At 42.4% G+C, this 26,462-nt stretch overlaps 1 protein-coding gene across 3 annotated transcripts in view; it reads left to right on the top strand.

Annotated features, from left to right (window-relative positions):
• The window catches only part of LOC110210440 (pyrethroid hydrolase Ces2e-like), a 38,864-nt gene that overhangs the window by 7,509 nt on the left and 4,893 nt on the right, over positions 1-26,462 (top strand). For all 3 annotated transcript variants that reach the window (XM_020989418.2, XM_078149441.1, XM_020989420.2), the window contains exons 2-11: positions 1,206-1,410; positions 2,713-2,851; positions 6,332-6,465; positions 11,425-11,578; positions 12,708-12,812; positions 13,697-13,795; positions 17,553-17,693; positions 19,952-20,026; positions 23,393-23,540; positions 25,249-25,371. In XM_020989418.2, the coding sequence (XP_020845077.1) occupies positions 1,206-1,410; positions 2,713-2,851; positions 6,332-6,465; positions 11,425-11,578; positions 12,708-12,812; positions 13,697-13,795; positions 17,553-17,693; positions 19,952-20,026; positions 23,393-23,540; positions 25,249-25,371 (1,323 nt within the window). The remainder of the gene's footprint in view (positions 1-1,205; positions 1,411-2,712; positions 2,852-6,331; positions 6,466-11,424; positions 11,579-12,707; positions 12,813-13,696; positions 13,796-17,552; positions 17,694-19,951; positions 20,027-23,392; positions 23,541-25,248; positions 25,372-26,462) is intronic.

The following is a 26,462-nucleotide window of genomic DNA, read 5'->3' as shown; positions in this document are numbered from 1 at the left end:
GATGAAAAATGCTGTTCCTCCCCAGAGAAAGAACTGATGGTGTCTGAACACAGAGTGGAGCATTTTTTTACTTTCTTTAATTTTCTTGAGTTTTTGTGTCTATGTTTTCCTTCTCAACATGACTATAATGGATATGTTTTGCATGACTGCACGTATACAACTTAAATGGAATTGCTTGCCTTCTCAATGAGGTGAGGTTGGGGAGGGAGAAAGGGAGAGAATTTGGAACTCAAAGTCCAAAACAAATGTTAAAAATACTTTTAAAAAGGAGGGGTCAGTGCTTATCTTTCAGAGGCAGGCCTGACCCTTGTCCTTCTGATCCAGGCAGAGTGTGGCTGTATGCCCTGACAGTTGTGCAGTCTCTAGCTCTTGGACTCTAGGATGGGGAGCTGGGAGGAATCTCAAGGACCATTGAATTCAATGCCCTTTTCCCATTTCATCAAAGAGGAGAAACAGGCTTAGGGAAGGAAAGGAATTGTTTCAAGTTCACACAGGCAGTAAAAGGGAGAGCTGTGATTGAACTCCTATCCTCTGAGCCCAAATGCAGTCCTCTGTGCATCCAGCCTTATTACCTGCTACTCTATTCACATTCGAGGTGTTGTCGCTCAGTCGTTTTTCAGTCATGTCTGGCTCGTGGTGATCCTCTTTGGGGTTTTCTTGTCAAAGATACTGGAGTTGGTTTGCCATTTCCTTCTCCAGCTCATTTTACAGATGAGGAAACTGAGGCCAACAGTGTTAAGTGACTTGCCCAAGGTCACACAGTTAGGAAGTATCTGAGGCTGGACTGGAACTCAGGAAAAGGAGTCTACCTGACATATACTATAGTAGGTGCTCCTTAAGTCTTTGCTCAGTTGGGTCATACTAATAAATGATGGCACTGATTTTTAGCTCTGTGCTTTCCTGAGCTGGGCTGGGGGTGGGATTGTTGGGGAGCAGTGGCTGTGATCTTGAGCCTCAGGCTCCCCAAGGCTGGATAGCACCTGAGTCAGTGGCAGAGCTGTCTAAAAGTACAAATGGCCCTTCTCTGGAGTAAGATCCCCATTGCTGGAGATCTTTTAGGGAAATGAAAAGAATCATGGCAGAAATAAGAGGAACCTTGCATTCCCATCTAATGAAAAAATGGTCATAGTGGGGGATATTGAGGGGGTATTTGGACATCATTTCAGCCCTCTGTACCTGAGGATTTCTCTGCCTTTTGTTCACAGGGCATCATGCAGATGACCTCATCAGGACCACTGAGTCTGGACACATCCAAGGGACTCAAATCAGTATCAAGGGGACTGACAAAGTTGTCAATGTTTTCCTGGGAATCCCCTTTGCCAAACCCCCTGTGGGGGCCCTGAGGTTTTCTCCTCCACAACCACCAGATTCATGGAGCAATGTGAGAGATGCAACTACTTATCCACCTATGTGAGCACCTTCCTCTATTCTTTTCTTACCAGATCAGCACAGGGCATCATGTTGTCTTATCCACATTTTGTCTCTCTGAGCTGTGCATACAGTAGACATTTTATTAAGTATTTGTGGAAGGAATGAATGTTTCCTGGGCTGTGAGGCCTCAAATAATTGCTTAATGATAACAGTTTGTGTTTTTTTGAGTTTTGAGAATAACAGACTTCCGGATAATATTGTGATACTTAGTACACATATTGCTACAGATAGAAAAACAAAGGCTAACAGAGATTAGAGGCAGCTAGGTGACGCAGAGGATAGAATACTGGGCCTGGAGGCAGAAAGACCTGAGTTCAAATGTGACCTCAGACACTTACTAGCTATGTGACCTTGGGCAAGTCACTTCACCCTCTTTGCCTCAGTTTCCTCATCTGTAAAATGAGCAGGAGAAGGAAATAGCAACTGCTCTAGTATATTTGCCAAGAAATCCTCATATAGGGTTACAAGAGTCAGACAGTACTAAACAACTACAGATATTAGGTAACTCACCCAAGGTCACAAAGCTAGTAAATAACAAAGCCAGAACTCACAGACTGGTAGGCTCAAAAAGCTGGAGGTCATTGAATCAGACCCCTCATTTTGTTTTTTATGCAGTAGGATGACTTTTGCTTTGGAGACCACACTTACTGCTCATTCCATACCCCAGCCTCCCTCCTACCCCTCCCACCTAATGCTCCTCTGTAACAAAGAAAATCCAACTCACAGAGTGGCCCCGCAGTTATGCTCTTCTTAAAACGCTACTCTTCATGGTAAGTATTGGTCTAGCTCGACCATCATTGATCTGCAGCAAGATTTCTGAGTTCCTCACACTCATCCTCTCTTACAAAGCAATCACATTCCAGGACATTCATACACTGTGGTACGTTCAGCTATTTTCCTATTGGTAATATCTATTGGGTTTCCATATTGTTGTTGTTGTTGTTGTTTTCATCTAAAAAATACTTTGTTTCCTGCTTAACAATCACCAACAAAAACCAAACATTGTCAGTATACAATAAATAACAAAAAGACTGTATATGAAGTTGTGAAATGTTGGCAAGTCACTACACCTCTGCCTGCCTCAGTTTCCTCATTTGTAAAATAGGGATAATAACAGAACCTAGCTGTCAAGGTTATTGTGAGGGTCCAATGAGATCATATTTCTAAAGTGCTTTACAAACTTCAGAGCACTCAGTTATTATTATTAATTATTATTATTATTATTATTATTATTATCCCCATGTGATTCTATTCAGATCATTCATCTCTTGTGTTTTCCAGGTGTTTGCAGGATGTTGCTTCCCTAGAAGAAATGACAAGGGCAGTGAAAATAAACCTCTCTACAACTGCCAGTTCTGAAGACTGTTTGTACCTCAATATCTATGCTCCTGTGCATGCAACGGAGGGGGCCAGATTGCCGGTAAGCCAGATGTCTGTATGTTCCACAAGGGATCTGGAACTGGGTGGCATCCTAGAGGTCACCTCATCCCACCAGCATGGGAACAGTCATCCTCTCTATATTGCTGACAGGTCATCTAGCCTTCCCTGAAGTTGTCCTGGTCAGGGAGCTCACTACTTCTCAAGGCAATCCACTCTACTTTAGGGCAACAACTCACATTGTTAGTGAATGGTTGCTTCTGTGAGGCTAAAATCTGCCTCCTTATACCTTCAAGGCATTGAGGTGGCACACTGGATAGAGTCCCAGGCCTGGAGTCAGGAGGACTCATTTTCCTGAGTTCAAATCCAACCTCAGACACTTACTAGCCATGTGACCCTGGACAAGTCACTTCACCCTGTTTGCCTCAGTTTCCTCATATAAAAAATTACCTGGAGAAGGAAATGGCAAAACACTCCAGTATCTCTACAAGGAGAACCGCAAATAGGGCCATAGCGAGTTGGACATGACTAAAAATAATTGAAAAAACTTTAGGGAGTTGGTTCCATGATCTGGAATTATATCAATTTCTGCTAAACATTATTATTGCTAAAAGAACAGAACAAAGCCTTGAGAAAGTGTGACCTTCCAAACACTTCTTGACCCTGTCCAGAGCTATCATCTGATTGCTGTAGGGAACTCTACTATGTGGGAACTCTCTCTGTTGACGAGGACAGGCACCTCCTTTGTCACTTAGAGTCTTGGCTTGTCAGGTGTACTGAGATGCTAAGTAACTTCTTTGAGGCCACATATCTCATATGTGTCCAAGGCAGGACTCGAACCCAGCCCTTCTCACCCCAAGGCTAGCCCTCCATCATCCACACCAGGCTTCCTTTCTGAAAATAAATGATAGTGACTAAAACTGCTCACATGTCATCTCCCCATGAAGCCTTCTCTGAACCTCAACAAACCAACATTCAACTCAACAGCCATTTCTACAAGCCTGGAGCCCTTCTGCTCAGTGCTGGGGACACAAGCAGAGGTGTGGTTTCTCTCACCTCTGAGCTGCCTTAACATTATTTTGGATCTCCCTGATGATGTATCACATACCTTATAGCATTTAATACAGACTGTGCTGTTCAGTCATTTTTCATGACCCCATTTGGAATTTCCTGGGCAAAGATGTTGCAGTGGTTTGCCACTTCCTTCTCCAGCTTATTTTATAGATGATGACACTGAGGGCAAAAAGGTGAAATGACCTGCTTAGGTAGTAAGTGTCTGAGGCTGGATTTGAACTCATAAAGATGAGACTTCCTAATTCCAAGCCCAGCACTCTCTCCTCTAAGCCACCTAGCTGCCCCAATACAGGCTATATCAGTCATTTCTGGATCCATATCCTATCCTTGCACTCTGTTTGACTGAAAGGACTTTGAGGGCAGGGACCTAGTCTTATTCAAAAAACCCATCACAAAGCCTTGCACATAGTAGGTGTTAAGGAAATGTTTGGAATGAATGAATACACCACAAAGCCAGAGCAAGTTCCTAAATATAGATAGGAATATCAGAGTTGTTTTCATAAAAGGAGTTTGGGAGCACCTGGGTGGCAGAGTGAATAGAGCACCGGACCTGGATTCAGGAGGACCTGAGTTTAAATCCAGCCTCAGACTTGACACTTGACACTTACTAGCTGTGTGACCCTGGGCAAGTCACTTAACCCCAATTACCAAAAAAAAAAATACTCCAGGGCTTGGAGAATGAGAAAACTGGAGGAAATGCCACCCATGCTGGCCCTGCAAAGGGAAACAAGGAATGAATTTCCATTGCTTCCAGGAGACTTAGGGACACCTGGAAGGAAGGAGTGAGCTGGGGTAGATGTGAGGTTGCCTGGTTCCATGGAGCAGAGGACTTTTGTGCAAGAGAAACTGAGCTTGCCAGGCAAAGCTCAGCAGACCATAATGATTTATGTTTTGTATGAAGGGTGGGAAATAAGATGTGTGTAGTAACAACCAAACTACAAAGTATGGTGAAGAGAATATTGGATTTAGAGTGAGAATTCCTGAGGTCAAAACTCAGCTCTGTTATTTACTAGCTGTATGACCTTCTCTAGTCCTCAGTTTCCTCATTTGTGAAATGGGGCTCTTGCACTAGGCATTCTAAAATCCCTTTCAGCCCTAAAACCTATGATCCAATGATGCTGCCTGACACAGAATTCGCGGGTACACAGTCATACCCACCAAGATGATCGCCCAAGGGAAGCAGGTCCAAGGCAAGTCCACTCCTGTGATGGGCTCCCTGTTGTATCCTTATACTCGCTGACTCACAGCAAAGTGTGCCCCACCCATAGCCAGTGCATATTCTGACTTTCTCAGGGCCCTAGAGTGATCCATTGCATTTACCCATACATCTGCAATCTGTCTCCTTCCTGAGGCCTAAACATGTCCTCCACAGAATTCCAGCCAATCCCTTGCTCCATTCCATAGAAGGGAAAGAATCTTCCCATGTGAGCAAAAGCCCCTTCAGCTCCCTGCCCCTCCTAGGCATGCAGCATCCCAACGCACTGACAAAAGGAACCATACCATGAAAACACCATAGAGTTATGTGAATAGTAAAAGCAGGTCTTTCTCTTGTGATTTTAGATATAGAGATTATGAGATCTGTTCTTTGCCCACCATTTAACACTTAGAATTGGATAGAGCACTGGGCCTGGAGTCAGGAAGACCTGAGTTCAGATCTGGCCTCAGGCACTCACTATCCCTGTCATCCTGGGCAAATCACTTAACCTCTATTTCCCTTAATCCACTGGAGTAGGAAATGGCAAACCACTCCAGTAGCTTTGCTATGAAAACCCCATACTGGGTCACAGACTTGGTTGTACATAGTAGATTTGCAGTTTCATGTGCAATCATCTGTATTATATTATGTTATAGAAATGCTTGTTTTATTCCATAAAGTAAAAAATAAAATACTTTTTAAAAGAATCAACAGAGGGCAAAGCCTAGTTCTGGTGATCTCTTCTAGCATCTTCTCTTGGCTTTGACAGAGCAGCTACTGTTACATGGAAAGGTTCTCTGGGCCGCCGCTGAAACACCCACAAGATGATGTGACACAAAGAGCTTATTGTCCGCGGTGCGTTCTCAGTTCTTGGGCTGGGTCTGTGTCCCACGGAAGGGAGTCCTGCCTCCTTTCCCTCCTCCAGTGGGAGCAAGGATCCTGTAAAAGAGGCTGTTTTGCTCTGTGTGTCTTTGGCAGCAGGAGGACCTCAGGGAACTGATTCTGCCAGGAATATTCCAAGGAGGATCTGAACTGCCTCTGAGTCAAGTCACTTGAGAGTAGCTCTGATACATACCTTATAGACTCTTGATATACAGTATCTTGATAAGTGAATCCACTCACATTTAGAGCTACTTTATCATGGGTCACAAGATAACAGGATACAGTACTTTCCTGTTGTGCAAGGGAGCAGCAGAGCCGCAGTTGGTGGGATTTGTTCCTGTAAAAAAAAAAAACCATGTCTGATTCCTGCAGGTGATGGTGTGGATTCATGGTGGTAGTTTCATTTTTGGCGGTGCTTCCACATATGAGGGTTCGATATTGTCTGCCTCCCAGAATGTGGTAGTGGTCAACATCCAGTATAGGCTGGGCATCCTTGGGTTCTTCAGGTGAGATTTAACCCTGATAAAATGTGAGAATAAGTATTTTTCCCTGATAAGCTCCCAGATCTCTGACTGATTGAATGATGATAAACATAATTTCCTGATTAAATGACATCTTTTCCTTTCCCTTGCTTTCCCCACAAATTAATCATGATATAGTAGAAAAAACACTAGATTTGTGGCCTGAGGACCCAATTTTAAATTATGGCCCTGCTTCTTATGACCAATAAATTCACTTCTCCCTTGGCCTCAGATTCTGGATAGATAGATAGATAGACAGATAGATAGATACATAGCTGGATAAATGGATGGATGTATGGATGGATGAAAGGATGGATGTACAGACGGGCAGAAGGATGGATAGATGGATGGATGGATGGATGGATGGATGGATGGATGGATGGATGGACGGACGTACTAGCAGACAGATAGTCAGGTAGTTAAACATTTATTAAGAACCAGGCATTGTACTAAGTGCTGGGGTTACAAAAACAACTAGACGGTCCTACTGTGTTAGCCTAACCCGAGTTTGCTGTACTGCATAGTAATCAAGCTTATGATTCCTTTAGCTTTCCAAGTACCAAATTTCTGTAAAGTATTACTCTAAAGTTATCTGCCCCTTTCACTGTGCTCTCTGGCATGACTGCTCCCTAAGTAGCAAATTTGTTTCCGTCTTTAATCCTTTTCTTTCTTACCCCTTCTTTCTACTTGTCCTCACCAAATCCTGACTTTTTTTTTTCTGATGAGAACTTTCCTGGTGACCATTTCCAGCACTATTTGCATTTTCAGTAATCCCTCCATCACTGGGAAGCCAAAATACTCTTTGTTTCCCACTACCACTTCCAGACTCTCCCTCTACCACCATCACTCAGTAACTTCTCCTCCTTTGAGGTTCATTCAATCCATGTTCATCACCCAGTCAAGATTCTAGTAGCTGTTATTTACCATCCTCATGGACACTCTCCTTCCTTTCTCAATGAGTTCAATGCCTTGTTTCTAGTCTCTCTCTTTCCCAACTCCCATCTTCATACTGAGGGACTTCAGCATTCATTCCTCAGTGTATTCATTTCTCATAAACTACTCTTCCATCCCACCTTAGCTAGATACAGAGATGGTATCACGTTGATTTTACCCTGACTCACTTCTATGTTCATTAAATCTGAAATTCTTCTATCTAGTTACAATCTCTTATCCTTCCTCTAGATTCTCTGTTTTGTAACTCCTAACCCTGTTCTTCATTCTCACCTTGACCTTCAATTCCCCCACCCCTCACTTCTTTCCCAGTCCATCACCCCTGCCTGGTTATACTCTCTTCCTTCCTCCATCTTAATACCTTACTGAACCACTTCACCTTATACTGACCCCTTATCCTATGACAAATCTTTCCCTGCCAAACATCAGCCTTGAATTACTCCCATCATCTACTGCTTTTGCTCTTCTTTGTATTTGGCTGAATGAAGATAGAGAAAATCATGAAACCATGTTGCCTGGATCCATTCAGATTAATGTTACACAACGTTAAATGGGTCCTCACTGTGGCAAGACAATCTTTCTGCACCTCTGTAATCAATATACTATGTTATTCACTATAGTGGCTTTTCTAAACCTTTATATCCCTCCTTAAACTTCTCATGGTTTCTCCTCTCATTATCTCAACTCAGAACCTTGCTGTATATTTTGCTGGAAAAAAAAAAGTGAGGCCATCCACTGAGCTCCCTCATATCCCCTCCTCCTTATCTCACATTGATCAGATACCTTCTGTTGCTATTTTCTCCTTTACCTCTTACTCACACGAAAAAATGGACCTTTTCTTCTCTGAGGCTAAGCTTTCTACACACACAAATAATCACATTCCATCCAGTCTTCTCCAGAAGACTGCCCTTTCAATCTTACCTCACCATTCTTTAATCTCTCTTGCTCTCTCTCTCTCTCTCACTCTCCCTACCCCTTCTCATCATGGCTGCTTCCCTAATACTAACCATCCATCCAGCCATTCATCCATCCATCCATCCGTCCTACCTATTATCTCACAAATATCCTTCCTTCTGTAGCTAGATATTTTGATACTTTTCTTTTATTCTCAACTATCTCAAAATGTATGTCCCAAATACAACACTTCCAAAACTCTTTTCGCTTTCCCACCAAGTCCCCCCTCTTCATAACATCCTTATTATTTATCAAAGACACCATCATCCTCCCAGTCACTTGTGATCTAGGTGTTACAGTCCACTACTCACCCTCTTTTCCCCTATTTCCAATCTGTTACTAAGTCTTATTGATTCTACTCTTGCTACATCTCTCATATATACCTGCTTCTCTTCTCTGACAGTGTTGAGGTTTAGAGTGGGGAGAGCTGGTTCAGGTGTGAAAGAATTCACTTAGACCTTCTGTAACCATTGGGAGCTTTATTTCATCAAAGCTTCATAGGCCTGAGGTTAGCAAGGAGCTAAACAAAGGCACCAATATAGGAGAAGACCCAGGATTATATAGACAGAAGGCTATACAGCCTATAGGATGATGGTGTATTTTTAGGGTTTCTTAAGGGGGTTGGAGATTAGGGACAGGATAAGAACAAACAAGATGAGGAAGATGGTTGCTTACAAGGTAAGGAAAAATTGTTGTGACACAGGATGAGGAGGATGAATGACAGGATAAAGAACACAGGATAAGGGAAACAAAGGCGATTCTTTTGGTACAAGCTGTATGGTATTTCACTCTAAGGGGAAAAGGACTTGAGAAGCTCTCAAGTTCCAGGATCTCAGGGTACAGGACGGGCCACAGAATGAACCTCAAACCCCCTCATGGGGCCTGGGAAAGTAATCCTTACTATTATTTTTAATCCTAGGGCACTCTTTGTCCCCACATCAACACTACCACACTCCAGAGCAAACCTGGACTAATAATACCCAATTAGTTGGCCTCTTTGCCTCTTCTCTCCCTGCTCCAATTCATCCTCCACTCAGCTGTCAGTGATCTTCCTACAGCACAGGTCAAACCATCAGCCGTTATTCAGTCAATGAATCAGTTAACAACCATTTTAAAGTACTTATTATATGCCAATCATTGTGTTAAGTGCTTGGGATGCAAAGGAAAGTCAATTTCTACTCTCAGTTCTAATGGAAGACAACATGTAAATAGCCATATAGATACAAAATATATACAAGGTGAAGGAGAAGTGATCTCAGAGGGAAGATGTAACAATTGTGGTTTTGAAATATATTGTGTCATGTTGATGTTGTAAGTGATAGAACTCCAACCTGGAGTCACAGGGTAAGTGGTCCTAAGGACCATAAAACATTTAAGCAATAGTAGATAGCCAGTATTTTCACAAGCCCTGACTTATTCTGATCCTGTGAGTAACCTCAGCTCCTGAGTGGACTCCCAGCTGACTGCATGGCTCTGTGCTGGCACCCACTCCAGAAGTCCCTGAGTCAGCCATCAATAAGGGATCCTGGGGAACATCCCTACCACACTGGGGTCTGACTAAGAATGCCTTCTCTCACGTATTGTGCTGATTGTCCCAATCAAACCTGCCTTTAAGGGATAAGACTGACCTTCTCAAAGCCCACTCAGAGGGTGTACTCCCACCAAGATCTTGCTACTTTACAAGTCTCCCTCATGTGAGTGCCTTGAATATCTGTCTGTCAATACAGGTTGTCATATAATGTGTGTGTGCTTGTGTGTGTGTGTGTGTGTGTGTGTGTGTGTGTGTGTGTGTTGCTTTCATTTTTGCCGGCTTAGTGCACCACATGGTAATAAAGCTCATGCTTCTCCTAGCTTCCCCAGGACCAATTTTCTATAAAGTCTCAAACTGGAGTGCTTGCTCTGGAAGGCCCTAGCAGTGAGGGTGTATGGGGGAAGGGGAGGAGGAAAGACTAGTTCTCTTCAAAAAGGTGGAATTAGAGCTGTCTCAAATTCCTTCCAGGAATTCCAGTCATGAGGATAGCCAGTGCAACTCGAATTTGGGAGGTAGAGAGTTGTATTTGAGGAGCACAAGGAGGGTGATGTTGCTGGACTGCAGAATTTGTGGAAAGGAACCTGGCCTCCTCCTCCCTCTCTAGTCTTCTCATACTCCTCCACATTCTCTGCCTCGTTCCTCATCCTTGAAAAAGATATTCCATTGAATCAGTTCATTTTCACTCCTCTTTCTGGCCTCCTTCGAGACTTGGTGCTAATCCCACCTTCTGCAAGAAACCTCTCCCTGCCTCCCTTACTGCCAGGGCCTTCCCTCTGGGATCATCCCCAATCTATCCTGTATGGATCTTCTTTGGGCACAGCTGTTTGCATGCTATCTCCCCCATTAAGCTATGAACTCCTTCAGGGCAGGGACTATGTATATCTTTCTCTGTATGGCCAGAGCTTGGTAAAGTGCCTGGTACATAGTAGGTGCTCAGTAAATGTTTCTTGATTTGACATTCTAATAAAGGAAGACAAAACAGAAGGGGAGGAAAAGAGGAGGAAGGGAGAGTGGGGGCAAAGCAGCTGCAGGGGGGAGGTCAGGGAGTAAGCTAGAAGGCAAAGAAGCAGCATGGCAGAGGCTCCCCCTGAAAGGAACAATAAGCCATGGAAAGAGGTGCACTGGACATCCTGCGGGTGGGGAAATTCAAGATCTGTGTCACCAGTTTACATCTGTAAAATCAGAACAGCAACAACTAGCATTCATGTGGTCCTTTAAGGTTTACAAAGTGCTTTATTAATAGTGTGTCATTTTATCCTTGCAACGACTCTGAGAGATACATGCCATTATTGTCCCCTTTTTCCAGAGAAGGTAACTGAGTCAGAGGACTACGTGACTACCCCATTGTCACCCAGCTAGTAGATGAACACTGGTCTTGTCAGGTCTAGGTCCAGCAGTCTATCCAGTTTATCATCCAGCTGGAGGCAATGGTCTTTAAATGTCATAATCCTATTAACTAGGTGCTCTTCTTCAGAAGTCTCCAACCTTGTCTAATATCTGGCTTTCAGCACTGGGGATGAGCATGCACCTGGCAACTGGGGTTACCTGGATCAGGTGGCTGCCCTGAGATGGGTCCAGAAGAACATTGCCCACTTTGGAGGAGATCCTGGCCTTGTGACCATCTTTGGCGAGTCAGCTGGGGGGACAAGTGTTTCCTCACATGTAAGTGGTAAGGAAATGACCCCAGCCTGAACGGGGCCTCTTGTAGCAAAAACTACTCTCACGCACCTGACTTTTTCTTCCTCTTCTATCATCCTCACTCCTCTCAGAACCATTGGAGCTGTTGACTTCTTTCTCTAAGGCTGACACCTGACCTTGCCTTTCATTTGGAGGTCCCACTACACTCTCCTGCCCTAGTCCTGACATTGTCTAGGCCCTTCTTTCTCTTGCTTTACTGGAGATAGAAGATGAGTTATCCTTTTTCAAAGGCTTACTAACAACTACAGGTAAGAGCAAAAGAAATATACAGGGTAATGATAAAATAATTCAAGGCCCAATGGATCCACATTTCACCATTGAGGTTCACCTCTTCCCAACACTGCTCAGAGCCTCTATGCACCTTCCAAGATGGCCTTTGTGACCAGCTGGGGCTGCAGATCTGCTCTCTCCAGTGTTTGCTGATGAGTCTCTGAGAACTTGACATGACTGGCCCTCATATGACAGACATAAAGTCCATCGGGGGGCTTAGAGACAAAGATCATCTGGCTTGGTAGCCCTCCTGCCCCAGGAGTCTGCACATCACTGACTTAGTCTCCAGTATGTAATAAGGCATAGGAGGAAGACTTCAGTAGAAGGATAATACTAAAAAAAATAGCTGATGGGAAACTGGCAAATTCCCATGATATAGTGGGAAAAACTGTTGGGTTTGAAGTAATTTGATCTACACAACAACCCTGGGCTTTTTCATAATCAATAAACAAACAATAATCAATAATGTGACCTTATAAGGAGGCAGGGCATAGAAATAGCATTGCTGGATTACAGAGCACAGGCATTTTATCATGCCCTGTTACTGAGCCACCCAGAGAGTCCTGGACCTTGGGCAAGGCTACTTAGCTTGCTTTTCTGTCTAACTATCTTATAGGCCTGGCTGTGCCCAAGGGCCCCAAGGCCCGGGTCCCGTAGAGAGGGCTCTGTTTCGGACTGTCCTATATGAGTAGCTTAGGGGTGTGGCAGGTAAGTAATAGTCCTGGCCTTCAGACTCCCAGTCTCCTCTGTCTTTGCTAAGCCAGGAGTGCTGGTCCTCCCCATGACAGCTTCCTCCTTCTCTCTCTGGTCGTTTGCTCCCCAGGTTCTGTCTCCCATGACCAAAGGCTTGTTCCACAGAGCAATCATGGAGAGTGGAGTGGCCATCCTCCCTGGCTTGATTTCTTCCAGCTCAGAAATGGTTATGAACGTAAGTTGCTTGTACTCTGTTCTTTGCAATCCCTCTTATCCTTCCTTAGGCTTGTTAGCCTCCCAGCCCCATAGCCTTTCCCGCTCACCTGGGCTATAAGAAGGTACACCGGAATGCCACTGAATGTTCAAGCTGAAAGTTACCACGGAGATCATCCAGTCCAGCCCCCTCATTTTACAGAGGAGGAAACTGAGGCACAGAGAGGCAGGATTCAGTTTGTGGCTCTGTTTCTTACTTTACTTGTGATTTTAGGTAAGGCATTTCCTTCTTGGGGCCTCAGTATTTTCCTCTGTAAAAGTGGATTCAATTAGATGGTTTGTAAAGTCCCTTCTAGCTCCCAATTCTATTTTCTGACACCCCAGAACACCAGGAAGCATTTCTCGAAGAATCACAGATATAGGTTAGATGGAATGATCTGTGAAGTCCCTTCTACCTCTCTAGTTCACTCGTTCTATGACCTGTCCAAGGTCACACAATGAGTTGGTAACTGACCTGGGACAAGAATGGAGGTCTCTGAGCCAATGTCAGGGCCCTTTCAACATACCAGACTCCATCACGTGTCCTTTAGAGATAGCTAGGTGTTTTCTCTCTGACGAAATGGTGAACCCTTGGGGAGAAGGGACTGTGTCCTTGTAACCTTCCCCTGCCCATCCTTATATCCATTGGCTGGCACTGAGCCCTGTACAGAGAAGGCTGGTGATTTGGGGACTCACTCCCTTTGGCGGTCAGACAGATTCAAGCGTGGTCTGCTTTTCATTGCATCATCACCTATTGAAATGATCCTTTGCTATGTTCCTGATGAGTATGAGAGGATTCCTCTATTGTGATACAGGCCAGGGGTTCCTCCATGAGAATATTAACTCTCTGTGGGTGCCTCTTTGCAGGTCATTGCCAATCAGTCTGATTGTGATGGACACAGTTCTGCCTCCATGGTTCAGTGCCTTAGGAGCAAATCTGAGGGCGAGATCCTGGCCATTACCAAGGTATGGAAGCTGAGAAGCAAGGGTTCCAGGATGAACAAGAGCTGTCAACACAGCTCAGGCCAGGGCTGGACACCCAGCCTTGATGAGGTGGGATTGAGGGGAAGATCTTGGGAATGTCACTCTCTTAGCCTCACTTTCCCCTACTAACTAGATGAACTTCAAGGATATTCCCACCTCCAATATTCTATGTCCAAAGGTCCCTTCTACTTCTAAAGTTTTCTTTCTAGGATCTCTCCTACCTCCAAACATTCTGTGCTTCAAATTTTTTTTATGCTAAGGTTCCACCATTTCCACTCTGAACATGCTTTGTCCTAAGAATTCTTCCAACATTCTATGTTCTAAACATTTTAGGTTCTAAAGTTCCAAGCTTTTTCATTCTATAGTCTTATAACCCTTCCCACTCAGACATTCTCTGTTTATAGAATCATAGCTTTAGGGCTAGAGGGATCCATTCTAATCTGATTTGAACATTCTGGGTTCCAGCATTGTATGTTCTCAGTTTCTTCCACTGCTGATATTCTACTTTACAAGATTTTTTTTCAGCTGTAATATTCTATGCTCTAACATTCTATAAGCTAAGGTATGGAGGATGCAGCTATGTGGTGCAATGTTTAGAGTGCAGGGAAAACTGACCTGAGTTCAAATCTAGCTTCAGACACTAGCTGTCATTTCACCTGTTTGCCTCAGTTTCCTTATTCATAAAATGGGCATAATAACACCTACCTCCCAGGATTCTTGTGAAGATCAGTTGATAATAATCATAAAGTGCTTATTAGCACAGTGCCTGGCACATAGAGCTAAATAAATGTTAGTGGTGATGATGATGATGATGATGATGATGATGGTGATGGTGTTGGTGTTAGCAGTGGTGGTCCCTTCCAACTCCAATATTCTGTTCTTTGTCACCTTCCAGATCTAACATCCTATGAATCTTTAGAAGAAAGGGTCTCAGTTGTAGGAAGACTCTATCTCTTGGGATTAATAGCTGTCAATTAAATATTCCTTTTCTTAAAAACACATTTCACGTACATTATCTCATTTCAATAATTTTGCGACAATCATGTGCTATTGGTATTACAAGTATGATGTCATTCCCAAGTTACAGACTTGGAAATTAGAACCATTAAGTGGAAGCAGCGAAAGGTCAGAGAGCTATTTGCTTTTCTATTTGTATCCTCAGAGCCTAGGACAGTTTGGGGATTAATGTGTTGGCGGATTATTTTACAAAGGAGGAAACTGAGTCCCAGAGGGGTTAAGTGACTTTGCCAAAAGTCACACAGCTTGCAAATATCAAGACAGTTGCATACCCCAGATCTTTAGAACCAAGATCTTCATTCGTTGCATCACACTGCTTCCTCAAAGAATTCATTTGTAGTAAGTGTTAGAGCCAGATTAAATATCAATACCAGATCTAATTGCTTCTAATTGTTCAGTCATTTTTCAGTGGAGTCCAACTCTTGATGACTGCATTTAGGGTTTTCTTGGCAAAGATACTAGAGTGCTTTGCCTTTTCCTTCTCCAGCTTATTAAGAAAGTGTAGCCAACAGGGTTAAATGCCCAGGGTCACACAGCTACTAAGTGTCTGAGGCCAGATTTGAACTTAGGAAGGTGAATCTTTCTGACTCCAGGCCCAGCGTTCTGCAAATGTGCCACCTAGCTGCCTCTGCATCTAATTACACTCTCCATTATGCCATATTGACTCTCCTTCCTTCAATCTGAAAACCATTATGTTTTTCAACCTGATTTGACAACAGTTTCCTCATCTGGAGAATGAGAGGGTTGGACCAGATGGTCTTCTAAAGCACCTCCCAGCTCTAAATCTACAGTCTTAGGAATATCCTTTCCCAAAGCACCCAGGAGGCCGAGTTCCATTCTGGCCGCAGCAGATGCCAAGGAGACAGGAGAAGAAAGGATTCCTGACTTTCAGTCAAACCCAAGGCTGGTATTCAGATACTGAACGATTTGGTGCCTCCATGGCTTTCCTCCCTTATCTTATATTACCTCCCTGCATGCACTCTATGCTCCAGCCAAACTCATCTGTCCTCAGTCTTCTAAATGTTCCCTTTACTCTCTTACCTCCGTGCCTTTGTTCAGGTGTATCTCGTGTCTGTAAAGTCCTCCCTTCTTATTATCATACTGATTTATGAAGTGCCTTTCTCATAACAATCCATGAGGTAGGAAGTACAAGAATCATTATTCCCATTATATAGATGGATAAACTTCTGAGGAAGTCTCAGTGAATAGAGAACCTGGCCTGGAATCAAAAAGACCTGACTTCATAACTAGCAGGAGACATCTACTAGCTGTGTGACCGTGGGCAAGTTACTTAACCTCTGTTTGCCTTAATTTATAAGAGAAGGAAATGATGAATCACTCCATTACCTTTGCCAAGAAAACCCCATGGATAATATCAGTGTGCTATGGTCCAAGGGGTCATGAAGAGTCAGACACAACTGAACAGCAACAACAAACCTGGATGGAGCACAGAGACAGTGACTTCTCCACTTCTCCACCATCACACAGTCAGTAAACATTAGAGCTGGGATTCCAGCCCAGGTGTCTCCCAATTTTCAATCCAGTGTTCCTTCCTCCCCCACCTGCTGCCTCTCCTAGCCCTCCTTTGTCTGTTGAATTCTTCACATTAAATTCCCATTAAAGCCCAATTCCAGTACACTTTTTTAGGAAGCTTTGTGGGAAAAGATCTTGACAATAATTTAGTCCAATGCACTCATTTTGTAGGGGAGGAAATTGAAGCCAGAGAAATGTCATTTGCCTAAAGTTACAGAGTCTGTTAGTGGCTAAGCCAGGACTAGAATCCAGATCTATTGACTTTGAGGCTAGTGCTCTCCTGCTGTTCATTCCAGAAGCATTTCTGGAGCAACTTCTGTGTCCGGGCTGGGGGACACAAAGTTTAGATAAGGAAAATGGGCCATGATTGAACTCCCTTTCTTAGGGGAGAGGGCTTTGTGCCATACACAGGTAACAGAACCTAAGTCCATAGCTGGAGTCACAAGCACATGTAGTGGGAACTCTCAGAAAGAAAAGGGTCCTTCTGGCTGCCATCTCAGAGAAGGCTTTGTGGAAGAAGTGGCAGTTAAACTGGCTCTTTAGGCAAGTGAAGAAATTCTGCATGTAACAATGAGGGACAGGGAGTGAAGTGAACCAAGGCAGAAAGGTAGGAAAAGGTTATTGACTTGCAGTGGAGAGCTGGAAATCCATTGTTGGTGAAACCTAATGTACTTGGAACAGGTCAGAGTCCACATAGTATGAGGTAAGGCTAGAAAGGTAGAAGAGAGGGCTCTGAATGCCAGACTGAAGTGTTAGACATTTTCTTTGGGTAATGGGGAGTCATGGGAATTTTTTTAATGCAGTGGAGTGTCATGAGCAGATCTGAGATCTGCTCTGTGTGTGTGTGTGTGTGTTTATGTGTGTATGTGATAAATTAGAGGGTGTAAGAGAGAGGCCAGTTTGGACTGTTGCAAGAGTGCAGATAAGTGGGGACAGCTAGGTAATGGATAGAGCACTGGCCCTGGAGTCAGGAAGGCCTGAGTTCAAATCTGGCCTCAGGTACTTACTACTAATGTGACCCTGGGCAAATCACTTAACCCTGATTGCCTCCAAAAAAAAAAAAGAGCTCAGGTAAGTTATAAAAATTGTCTGAAATAGGATGGAAACAACAAGAATGAGGAGAAAGTGATACATTGAAAGGAGATTGTGGAGATAGATATACCTTTTCTTTTTTTTCTGCTTTCTTTAGCATTTTAGGATATTCCCTGGTGCAGTTGATGGACAGTTCCTCCCCAAACATCCTGAAGAGTTGCTGGCTGCAGGAGAGTTCCACCACGTCCCTTCCATCATCGGTGTCAACAACCATGAATACGGCTGGAGTATTCCTGCAGTAAGATTCTAGCACATTTTTTTCCATGCCAGCTTCTTTCTGATCTCAACAGTTTATGCTTCTCTAAAGAATCACAGACTTTCTGAGTTGGTCAGGAGCTTGGTGGCCATGGAGTCTAAGCCAGAGTTGAAGGAGAATCCTTCCTATACCTTGGTGGACAAATGGCCATCCAGCTCCTGCTTGAAGATTTCCAAGGAGGTCCTGCCTCATGAGGCAGCTCCTTCCACTTATAGGCAGCTCTCAGGCTTGGGCAGGGCACCATGACATCAAGTGGAAATTTACTTCTTTTTCAACTTCTACCTGCCCAGCTCTGCCCTTAAGGCAAATGACCCCAATTAAATTCTTCTTCCAGGTGACCATCCACCAGATAGTTATAGACAACTATCATATCTGTCCCTGCCCTAAATTTTTCCTTTGACCAGCAAAGCAAGTTCCTACAACCCATCCCTATATGGCAACACCATGGTCCCCTTCTCAGCGTCTCTATTTTCTGCCTCGGATGTGATACCCAGAACTGAACCAAAGATTCCAGATATACAGTTATCCCTTCCACATGGAGGAATGTTAGGGCTGCAGCACTCCCACAATCTGCAAAGTCCATGTAAAACTTTTTGGCCCCCTTCCCTTCATAACAGAGAGTAAAACTGAATTGTTATGGTATTAAAGGATAACACATATTGGTATTATATAACACTATACATATGTTTTATGTATTTCTGAGTTACTAAACTCTTTTCTGTGTCATCTGTTGGCCTTTGCCTCTCATCTGTGGCTTCCACAAAACTCCCAAAAAATTCCCACTTAATTTCTTATGCCTACCCGCAATATATCAGAACCATGATGAGGACAGTCATGATGTGAAGTGATAACTGTAGCCTCCCCAGGGGCAGAGCGCCTCCTTATCCTTGGAAGCCATGCCTCTCAATGTACTCAACATCACATTGCTCTTTAGGTTGTCATATTACCCTCTTGTCTCCTTATGGGCCTCTGGGTCAACAAAATCCCTGGAGCTTTTTCAAATTAATTGCCACATAACCATGCCTGCCTCATCTTGAGACTGTAAAGTCAACTAAAAAAATTCCAAGTGTAAGACTTTGTCCCCATTAAATTTGATTCCGGTGGCTGTGGTCAGTCCAGTATTCCTGCCTGTCCAGTCCTTTTTTGGATCCTGACTCCATGATCCATGTTAGCTGGCCTTCCTGACTTGGTGTCATGTGTGAATTTTCCTTTTCTAAAATCAGAAAAGTTACCCAGAACAGGCTTCCCTGGAAGAATCAGAAGTGATTCAACCTTTGGTTATTTTTTCTATGAATGACTCATTTCATGTGCAAATCTGTTCAGAAGTATAGGAGAGAAGCCCATGCCAGCTTAGTTCCATTTTGGTTAAAATATCCTCTACAAGTCTCTTTATTTTGTTTCTGGTTTGTTTTTTTTTTAATATTTGGAGTCAATCAAGGTTAAGTTACTTACCCAGGGTAACACATCTAATAATGTCTAGGTCCTCCTGACTGTTGGTCCTGTGTATATCCTATATGTCACCTAGCTGCCTCATGTCTCTTTATTTTAAAAGAACAGTTAATGATAGCACTTTAAATGAACAGTGAATAATAGCACTTTAAATGAACAGTGAATAATAGCACTTTAAAGTTTACACAAACTGCTTTCATAGTATCCACTGTCATGTTCATCACACTAAGATGTTTATCCCCATTTTGTAAAGTAGAGAATTGAGGCTTCCAGAATGGACATGATTTAACCCCAGGCACACAGCTGGGACTAGAACCTGGGCCAGGTCTCATTCCTATGGACTTCAGGTCATCATATCTAAAGGCCATTGGGTCGATATTGATTTTAAATATGACATGATATTAACAACTGTTTGTCAGCTGCCTCCTTAAGCATATGCATGTAAAGTTGGTCTATTTACACTAGTCAGAAAAATAGAATTTACCTGCATCATTTCTAGCATAATGTATTATATTAAGCATCAGTCATCGTCTAAGACCTCTAGTCATTATGAAGAAACCATGACCACTGTTTATTATGTGCTGGGCACTACCCACCATTTTGCTGGTCAATTGGAAAATATCTTGAGTTCAGTGTGTACTGGGTATTATTGAGTAATTCCTAAACAAATCTATGGCACTACTTCCTTCTTAAAGAGTAAAATGTCTTTCTTGGGTTAGATTTATTTTAAAAATGCATAAATTTGTAAAGTTCTAAAGACCATTCACAGTGTGCCATTTTTCTCTACACAGGGATCAAACATTCTTGGATATAATGGAAAAATGAATAAAGAAAAAATCCAATCAATAATGAAAAGTCCACTTTTGGTGAGATACCAGTTAATTAAGCTTTTTTTTATATAAGCACCTACTACATGGCAGGTACTGGGCTACTTACAGGGACAAAGTCAAATAATCCCTGCCCTTGAGGAACTGACATTCTATGAGGGAGATAACCTGCACATACAAAGATAGATGGAAAATCTACACAAAGCAAATCTTGGGGGAGGGGTAAGGCACTAGCAGCTGGAGAAGGGAGGAACCAAGAAATATGCTCTATAGGAGGTGCTATTTGAGCTGAGGTTTGCCAATGCAAACGCATGGAGATAAGAAATGGAATGTGAAGTGTGAGAAACCAGAAGGTTGGTATAACTGGACCATAGAGTGTGAGGAGGGTAATCATGTATAAGACTGGACAGGGCCATGTTGTTAAAAGCTCTACATACCAAACAGAAGAGTTTATATTTAATCCTAGGGGTAATGGGCTTCCACTAGAATTTATGTAGTTAGGGGAGAGGAGTAAAATGGTCAGATCTGTGCTTGGAAAATCCCTTTGGAAGATGAGTGGAGGATTGATTGAAGAGGGGAGAGATATGAGGCAAAGAGACCAATCAGGAAGCCATTGAAATAGTCTAGAAGAATATGAGAAGAAAAAGAAGTTAAAGGAATTAGAATAGGCAAAGGAGAAACAAAACTATTATTCTTTGCAGATGATATGATGGTGTACTTAGAGAATCAAATAAAAAGTTATGTGAAATAAACAAATTTAGCCAAGTTGCAGGATATAAAATAAACCCATATAAATCATGGGCATTTCTATATATTACTAACAAAGCCTAACAGTAACAGATAGAAAGAGAAATTCCATTTAAAGTTACTGTAGATATTATAAAATATTTGGGAGTCTACTTGCCAAAACAAACTTGGGAACTCTATGAACATAATTACAAAACACTTTTCACACAAATCAAGTCAGATCTAAATAATTAGAAACATATCAGTTGCTCATGAGTGGGCCAAGCTAATAGAATAAAAATGACAATTCTACCTAAATTGAATTTACTCATTCAGTGTTATACCAATCAAACTACCAAATTGGAATAACAATAACAAAATTCATCTGGAAGAACAAAAGGTCCAGAAAATAAAGGGAATTAAAAGAAATGAAAGGGAAGGTGGCCTAGCTGTACCAGATCTTAAATTGTATTATAAAGCAGCAATCATCAAAGCTGCTTTGTACTGGCTAAGAAACAGAGTGGTGGATCAGTGGAATAGGTTAGGTAATCAAGACACAACAGTCAATGACTATTGTAATCTACTATTTCATAATTGCAAAGACTCCAGCTTCTGGAATAAGACTAACAAAAACTGCTGGGAAAACTGGGAAATGTTATGGCAGAAACTAAGCACAGACCAAAATTTACACTTTCTACCAAGATGAAGTCAAAATGGGTACATGATTTAGATATAAAGACTGATACTAGGAGCAAACTGGGAGAGCAAGGAATAGTTTACCTGTCAAATCTATGGAGAAGGGAGAATTTATGATCAAACAAGAGACAAAAAACATTATGAAATGCAAAATAGATGACTTTTATTGCATTAAATTGAAAAGTTTTTGCACAAACAAAGCCAATGCAACCAAGATTAGAAGGGAAGCAGAAAGCTGGGAAACAATTTTTACAGCCAGTGTCTCTGATAAGGGCCTCATTTCTAAAATATATAGAGTACTGAATCAAATTTATAAGAATACAAATCATTCTTCAGTTGATAAATGGTCAAAGGATATGAACAGGCACTTTTCAGAAGAAGTTAAAGCTATCTATAGTCACATAAAAAAATGCTCTAAATCACTATTGATTAGAGAAATACAAATTAAAACAACTCCGAGGCACCACATCACACCTATCAGATTGGTTAACATGACAAAACAAGAAAATGATAAATGTTGGAGAAGATATGGGGAAATTGGAACACTAATGCATTGTGTGTGGAGTTGTGAAATGATCCTACCATTTTGGAGAACAATTTGGAACCATGCCCAAAAGGCTATAAAATTGTGCATACTCTTTGACCCAACAATACCACTTGTAGATCTGTATGCCAAAGAGATCATACAAATGGGGAAAGGATCCACACATGCAAAAATATTTGTAGCAGCTCTTTTGGTGGTGACAAAGAATTGGACATTCTTTGGAATTTGGAGATTGGAAATGGATAGCCATTAATTGAAGAATGGCTGAACATGTTGTGATATATAAATATGACGGAATACTGTTGTTCCATAAGAAATGATGAGCAGGTGGACTTCAGAAAAACATGGAAAGACTTATATGAACTGATGCTGGGTGAAGTGAGCAGAACCAGGATAACATTGTACACGGTAACAGCCACATTGTGTGATGACTGACTTTGATAGACTTGGCTGTTCTCAGCAATGCCCTTGCATCTAAGACAACTCCAAAAGACTGACAATGGAAAATGCCATCCACATCCTGAGAAAGAACTGTGGAGTCTGAATGCAGATCAAAGCATACTATTTGTTTCCTTTACTCTTATTGTTTTCTTTTGTTTCTTCTATCTTGTGATTCCTCCCATTAGCTCTAATTCTTCTTTACATCATGACTAATGTGAATATATGTGTAATATGAATGTATAAGTAGACCCTATATCAGAATGTACACTGTCTTGGGGATGGGAGAGGAGAGGGATGGGAAGAAAATTTAAAACTCAAAATATTATGAAAGTGAGTGTTGAAAACTAAAAATAAATGAATTAATAATGCAAAAAGAAGAGAAGAAATCTAGAAGAGAGCCAATGAAGGTCCTTCCACCTTCTGACTTTCTTCTTTCATAGTCACAAAGTCGAAGGGAACTTTGGAGACCCCATGTAGCTCTATCCTTTCACTGAGCCCCATATCCCTTCTACACCATGTCCAACAAGTAGTTTTCTAGTATCTTCTTGAGGAATTTAACCTTGAAAGAATAGGCCCTGTTGGGGAGGTGGTAAAGGGATCTAATGAGACCTGGGACCTATGAAGAGCAGGCAAACTTGGGTGGGCTTATTGCTTGGGGTTGTTTAGTTGATGAGTTACATCCGACTCTTTGTGACCCTATTTGGGGTTTTCTTGGCAAAGATACTGGAGTAGTTTGCCGTTTCCTTCTCCAGCTCATTTTATAAATGAGGAACTGAGGCAAACAAGGTTAAGTGACTTGCCCAGGGCCACATAGCTAATACATGTCAAAGGTCACATTTGAATGCAAGTCTTTCTGACTCTAGGTCCAGCTCTTTATCCACTGTGTCACCTAGCTCCCTTACTTATTCCTTACAATCCACCAACAAACATCCCCAAACAATCCACTGCCAGCTATCTTCATTCTTCTGTTTCTCTGTCTTTTCCTGGGTCTCCTATAGGGTCTTCCTCCTGAAATTGCACATTTGGTGATGGAAGAGTATTTAAGAAATACTGAGGACCCAGGAGAATTTCGAGCTAAATTCCAGGATATGCTGGGGGATTTGATATTTGTTATTCCTGCCCTCAAAGTGGCCAAATATCAACACAGTGAGTACAGCATTGACCCTTTTCAGAATCAGTGCAAGAATGGCTTATCTCTGGGGCAATGCATCTGTATCACCCACATACTCATGCATAAGCTCCTGCTTCTGGCTTTGCTATTATAACCTCCAGAGTAGTTAAACCCCCTTGTTCACCTTCCTTCTTCTTCCCTCCTACCCCCAACAAACTCCAGCCAGGGTGAATTCAATGAGTATTCTCTACAACAACAAAGAATAACAATAAATAATAATAAGCCACATTTCTGTAAGCAGATGCCCTTAACTTTTTTGTGGCTATGCATCATGGACCACTTTGGCAGTCCAAGAAAAGTTATAGACCCCTTCCAGAGTAATGTTTTTAAATGTATAAAATAAAATACATAGATTAGGAAACCAATTAAATTGAAATAGAGTTATCAAAGTGCTCGACTAAGAATAAATTCAAGAGCCGCTGCTAGAGGGTTTTATTGTTATCAAATATTTTACATTCATTATCCCCCAGATCCTCATAACAACCTAATCCCAGTGGATAGGACACAGATCCAAAGTCAGGAGGACATGAATTCAAATCCAACCCAAGACACCTTTTAGCTGTGTGATTCTGAGCAACTCATTTAACCTCTATTTCTCTCAGTTTCCTCAACTGTAAAATGGGAATAGTAACAGCACCTCTGTCCCAGGGCTGTTGAGAGGCTCCAACAAGATAATATTTGTAAAGCACTTAGTACAGTATCTGGCACAAAGTAAGTGCTATGTAAATGCTTATTCACAGGACAGCTAGGTGGCACAGTGGATAGAGAGCTGGCCTGGAGTCAGGCTTCCTGAGTTCAAATCTGACCTTAAACACTTACTAGCTGTGTGACTTTAGGTAAGTCACTTCACCCTCTTTGCCTCAGTTTCCTCATCTGTAAAATGAGGTACAGAAGGAAATGGCAAACCACTCTAGCATCTTTGCCAAGAAAACCCCAAATGAGATCACACAGAGTCGAATATGATTGAAAAACAACTGAACAACAAATGCTTATTCTCTTCCCCTCACCTTCCTGTACGGCAGACAGCCTAGAAATTATTATCTCCACCTTAACAGTTGAAAAATCAGCCTCAGAGAAGTGAAAGGATTACTCTAATGCCCTGTTGTCAATCAACAGCAGAGCCCAGATTCCAACCCAGGTCCTGTTACACCAAACCCCAGCACATGTCCTGCCTCACAGCATCAATCTCAGACAGTGTTTGGGTTTTTTTATTTATTTTCAGTTTTCAATATTCGTTTCTATAAGATTTTAAGTTCTAAATTTTCTCACACTTCCTCCGCCCCCCGCAAGATGGTGAGCCATCTGATATAGGCTATACATGTACAATCATATTAAACATATTTCCACATTAGTCATGTTGTGAAGAAGAATTAGAGCAGAAGGGAAAAATCACAAGAAAGACAAAACAAAAAAAAAGCAGAGAGAGAGAGAGAGAGCAAATAGTATGCTTCGATCTACATTCAGACTGTATGGCTCTTTCTCTGGATGTGGATAGCATTTTCCATCATGAATCAGACAGCATTTGTTAAGGGCTGCCCTCTAGGAGTTTGCCTGTTAATGGCAAGCTACTATTGCCCCACACACACACTCTAAAGGAGAGAATCAGTCCAGGGACCCCTGGCATGTGGCCCTGCCCTGTGTTCAATATGTCAGTAACTGTGGACATTTCTTACGTTTGCCTAGGTCCCAGCTCTCCAGTCTACATTTATGAATTTCAGCACCGACCAAGCGTACTTAAGGATGCCAAGCCGGATTTTGTGAAGGCAGACCATGGTGATGAGCTGCGTTTTGTCTTTGGACTACCTCGTAAGCAGTGGAGACAGGTTGGAGAGGGGAGCTGTGGGTCAGGGTATGGGGGCCAGAGAGAACAGAATCCCTGGGGCTCTGGCCTCCCTTCTCCATCACCTACCTTACTCTCTCTGACATCAAAATGAATAATAATTCCTTACCTTTTCACAAAGCACCTTGCCATACATCAGCTCATTTCATAATGATAATAACAATAGCTAAAATTAGCTAGCATTTATATACTGCTTGAAGGCTTACAAAGAGCTTTGTATATACCACTCTCATTTGATAGTCTCAAAAAAGCCATGTAAAATAGGTGCTGGTGCTATCCCCATTTTATAAATGAAGAAACTGAGGCTGAGAAAGGTGACTCTTGGCTAGCCAGGAATCACAGAGCTAGTTAAGAGCCTGAGTCAGGATCTGAACTCTTGCTTTCTTGGTTTCCTGTTCACCACTCAATCCACCTATCATCGAGCTGCTATTTGATCTTCCCAAATATCCTGTGAGGGTCAGGGTGGGGTGGAAGGGAGAGATTGTGTCTGTTGTACAGAAGAGGAAACTGAAGTTCAGAGTGAGGAATACCCTTACCTAATATCACAGAGTTAGCAGATCTGAGCCCAAACCCAGTGTTCTTTCTGCTCTTCCAGGGTCTCTTAGGAGGCACTGAACAGGAGCCCAGCTGCCCCAGAAAAGGTTTTGTTTTTATTATTTTTTTATTTGTATCTCCAGCCCTTGGCACAGTGCCAGGGATAGAAGAGGCAGTTAATAGTTACCTGGTTGTCTGAGTGAATGGAGACCAAGGTATCAGCCTTGTAAGTTCCCAACTCAGTCTCCTTGTTCAGGTGAACTGAATCAGGAGAATGAATCAGCTATTCAGTTCAATTCAGTTTCTATGATTAAGCACATCCAGCATGCAGAGCCTCTGTTCATCTCTGAGGAAGACACAAAGATAAATAAGACACAGTCTCTGACTTCTTGGAGTTTACTACCCAGAAGGGAAGATGACGCACGAATGCAAAAAACACATTTCCATATGTCAATGGACCAGTGACCTCACCAATATGCTCATCCTCTCCTCTGGGTAGACACTGTTACACCATGTCATCCTC

This window comes from Phascolarctos cinereus, unplaced genomic scaffold, assembly GCF_003287225.1.
Source record: "Phascolarctos cinereus isolate Bilbo 61053 unplaced genomic scaffold, phaCin_HiC Scaffold_2;HRSCAF=192, whole genome shotgun sequence".
Taxonomy (NCBI): Eukaryota; Metazoa; Chordata; class Mammalia; order Diprotodontia; family Phascolarctidae; genus Phascolarctos; species Phascolarctos cinereus.
This window is presented reverse-complemented; position numbering and strand designations above follow the sequence as displayed.